Here is a 3,503-nt window from a genome sequence, read left to right on the forward strand (position 1 = left end):
ATGTCTAAAAGCACTTGTCCGATCCACAGCTGGTTAAGAGTTGCTAAAATAACGTTTTCTCTATTTTTGGTTGCGTTTGTTCACGGGATTTAATTAATTTGGCAGTAAGAAAAACACAAAATTGGTGATTTTTATACCACACTAAAAGTATGACATTGGAAACACAAGATTTCATGAAAGAATTATTTCATTTTTTCAATTTATTTTGTGAGTGCGAGAATCGAATTGAATTACTTGAATTTTTACGGTGACAAAAAAGATTCCTTTTTTTTTTATATTAGTTGATCGTTGTTAACCTGATATACCTCTTAAGAAGGATCCCTTCTTATGTGTGTATGTTTGTTATGATCTCCTTGGCATATGTAATGTCTTTAGAGAGCTATATATATATAAGGGATTCAAACTCCCTTCAATAGAAAATTACGTTGTTTATACATGATTAAAGTAAGAGATATTGTTTCATGTGAGAAGTTTATCAAAATGAATTATACTTTACCCATTTGTGGGCCAAACTACCTTTTAAATTTTTGTAATGTTTTTGTGAGCTTTGGAGTAAACTAATGGAAGTTAAATTTGTTTATCACAATTCACATACAAATAAGCGAAATGTCCATTTTCATGTGTTTTTAGAGAGAATCCCTTTTAAAATGTAATGTCCAAAAAATATCTGTTTTGGGATCGAACTCAAATGCATGTTGAATCCCAATTCGACTTTTTGGTGCACCTATTTTTTCATATTTTAATTCCCTTGATAAAAATTTGACTCAGCCATGCATTATCCGACCCCTATCTCACTTGACTGGTGAACACTTATCGTAACCTTCAATTTACGCAATATTTTTTATTTTATTTTTATATTTACGCAATATAGTCTACGCGTAAAGTCATATATATTTTTCATGACATATATATGTTTTTCAATTATCCACAATATGTATAGAGATGAAAAAAGTTATAAATCAACGACTTTTTTACGTTATAAGCGCACTTCAAGTTAATCTCTAATAACAAAAACAATCATATTATTATCAATTAACCACTTAGAACTCTTGTAAAACATGTTAATCAAATTGTTTACATAATTCCAGATTTGGTTAATGGATATGATATGCGTTTACTAGAAACAAATATTCTAAAAGTAAGATAATTCATAAAACTGCTCAAGATAGAAAATTAGTACTAATGAAATATTGACACTAATTAAAGATTCCTCTACAACCATGACATTACAATGCAACAAATCCACTGGCCTAGCCAAGACAAAAAACATTAGCTAACCAGTTTGGATTTTTAACCTAAAATATGAAAAAACTACAAAGGAACTTGCCCTGCAATTGCCAAAAACTCCATTGCAGTGACTCAATGTTCAATGGACCTAGAGACCTAGAACCACCATTAACAATTATAAACAAAGCAAAAATACAAAAAAATAATACATAAGACCTCTTAAACCTGGACTTAATTGCTAATTACTACTAATTTTTTCTTAATTTTTTTTTCTAATTTTATAGAGAGGCCCAATCAATTTCATGAGATGGATACTTTTGCAACAAGAAATTTTCTGACATGTCCCAAGTTGGCTCTTCCTCAGTGAACTCCGGGAATATCAGTTCCGTTACCGGCGATGATCCACCGGACCCGGAACCCGACCCGTCACTTTCGGATCCAACTTCTATCGTTTTGCTCTCGTCTTCCTCCATCTTCACCACCGCCGCTTTCTCCGCCGACGACCCTTTGGTTTTCTTCTTCTTAGAGTCAATGCTCTTCCCCTGTGCCAAGCTCTGGCATATGTCCTTTAGCTTAGCATCAACAGAGGAATGCAATGGATTGTATTCACCAAAGTCGCCGCCGATTAGGTTGCCGTTGTGGCGGAGTTGGGGGAAGTTCAGTCGAGCAAAGTCACCACGAAGCATATACGCCGCCTTGTCGTAAGCCAAAGCAGCTTCTTCAGCGGTGTCGAAAGTACCCAGCCAAAGCCGGGTTCGGTTCTTAGGCAAACGGATCTCAGCGACCCACTTTCCCCAGTGGCGTTGTCTAACACCTCTGTAGAGCTTATTGGGTTTTGGTGGCGACCCAGATTGCTTCATTGGAACCGGCTTTGGTGCCAAGAAATTCATGGTGGAAGCATGATGGGCAGTCTGTAACATCATCTGCTGCTGTTGTTGTTGGTTTTGGAAGTTGATTTGAGCTTGAATTTGCTGGATCTGGATTGGGGTCAACTGATTCAACCCAATTGAACCCTGTTGCTCCATTCCATACCCAGAAAACCGAGTTGAAAAGATTTGGGAATTCATCTCTGTGGAAGTGGAACAAACCTCAGAGCTCATAGTAGATTGAGAAGATGGGTAAAAAGAAGTGGTGTAGGGATATGAGATGGTAGGAGTTGGAGGAGGAAATGAAGGATAAGATTGGAAATCTGAAGAAGGAAAAGATGAAGAAGAAGAAGAAGAAGGGAAAACAGGAGGAAAAGTAGAAGGGGGAGGAGAAGGAGAAGAAGAAGCACTTTTCATAAAAGGTTCAAGAGCTTCCATTAATTCACCACCAGAAGTAATAGGTTCTGATGATGATTGAAAATCTACAGATGTACTATTCCAAAAATCCATAGCTGCCATATCTAAACAAGAAAAAAGTTATAAAGACAAATTAAAACAACCTGTTTCTTATCAAATAAAAAGATCACAGGTGAGTGATTTCACTATAAACAGAAAAAAAAAGAGGTCTTCAAATAACAACCTCTAATTTTCTCCTTTAAACAAATCAAACTATGAGGGACAACTAATAAGCCCTCTAATCTGATTTTCCAGAAAAACAAAAAAAAAAAAAAAACTATACTGAGTTACTATTACTTTACTAGATCTCGATTCTGAAAACACCTGAGTTTGAAAAAAAAACTTTTTCCTCTAATTAAAAGTTTGCATTTTCTCCATTTTTAAGTTCAGAACATCAAAAACATGAAAAACACAAACTCAAAAGTCAGAAAAACTTCTTGAAAAAACACAGATAATTTACAGAAAGGGATCAAAGAAGCGGGATGATTACAGAAAGGGGGAAGTAGAAAAAAAATTAAGAAAACCAAAGAAATTTTTGAAAAGATTTTTTGTTTTTTTTAAGTGTGTGGTGTGTGCAGGTGTGAGAAAAATATTGATGAGTATATCTCTCTCAGCCTCACTCTCTGTTTCTCTTTTTTTGTTGTGGTGTTTAATCTTTTATCAATTGCCCCTTTTTATACTACTTTCGCCCATAGTTTTTACCTTGTTAATCCTCCTCGTTAATTGTGTTACTGTTGTTAATTTGATTCTCTAATTCCACTTGTCTTTAATTAAACAAGTCTTTGTTTTACGTTACATTTTTCTCAAGCTGGAGCCAGTTGGTGAGTTCCACGTAGGATTTTGTTTACCGGCAACTTGCGCGTCCTGTTACTTCACATCTGCCAGTTAACATGTTTTGTGCGTTTGTTGACTCGATCAAGTGTTCACACTTGAGTATTTATTTTTTATTTGTTT

At 35.1% G+C, this 3,503-nt stretch overlaps 1 protein-coding gene across 1 annotated transcript; it reads right to left on the reverse strand.

Annotated features, from left to right (window-relative positions):
- Positions 1–1,171: 1,171 nt before the first annotated feature.
- Positions 1,172–3,188, reverse strand: LOC125814147 (ethylene-responsive transcription factor RAP2-4-like). Its single transcript, XM_049493604.1, has one exon. The coding sequence runs from the start codon at positions 2,610–2,612 to the stop codon at positions 1,506–1,508; it is 1,107 nt and encodes a 368-aa protein (XP_049349561.1). The 5' UTR covers positions 2,613–3,188; the 3' UTR covers positions 1,172–1,505.
- Between the last annotated feature and the right edge of the window lie 315 nt (positions 3,189–3,503).

The sequence above is a fragment of the Solanum verrucosum genome, unplaced genomic scaffold (assembly GCF_900185275.1).
Source record: "Solanum verrucosum unplaced genomic scaffold, falcon-dt-bn FXZP01000230.1, whole genome shotgun sequence".
NCBI lineage: Eukaryota > Viridiplantae > Streptophyta > Magnoliopsida > Solanales > Solanaceae > Solanum > Solanum verrucosum.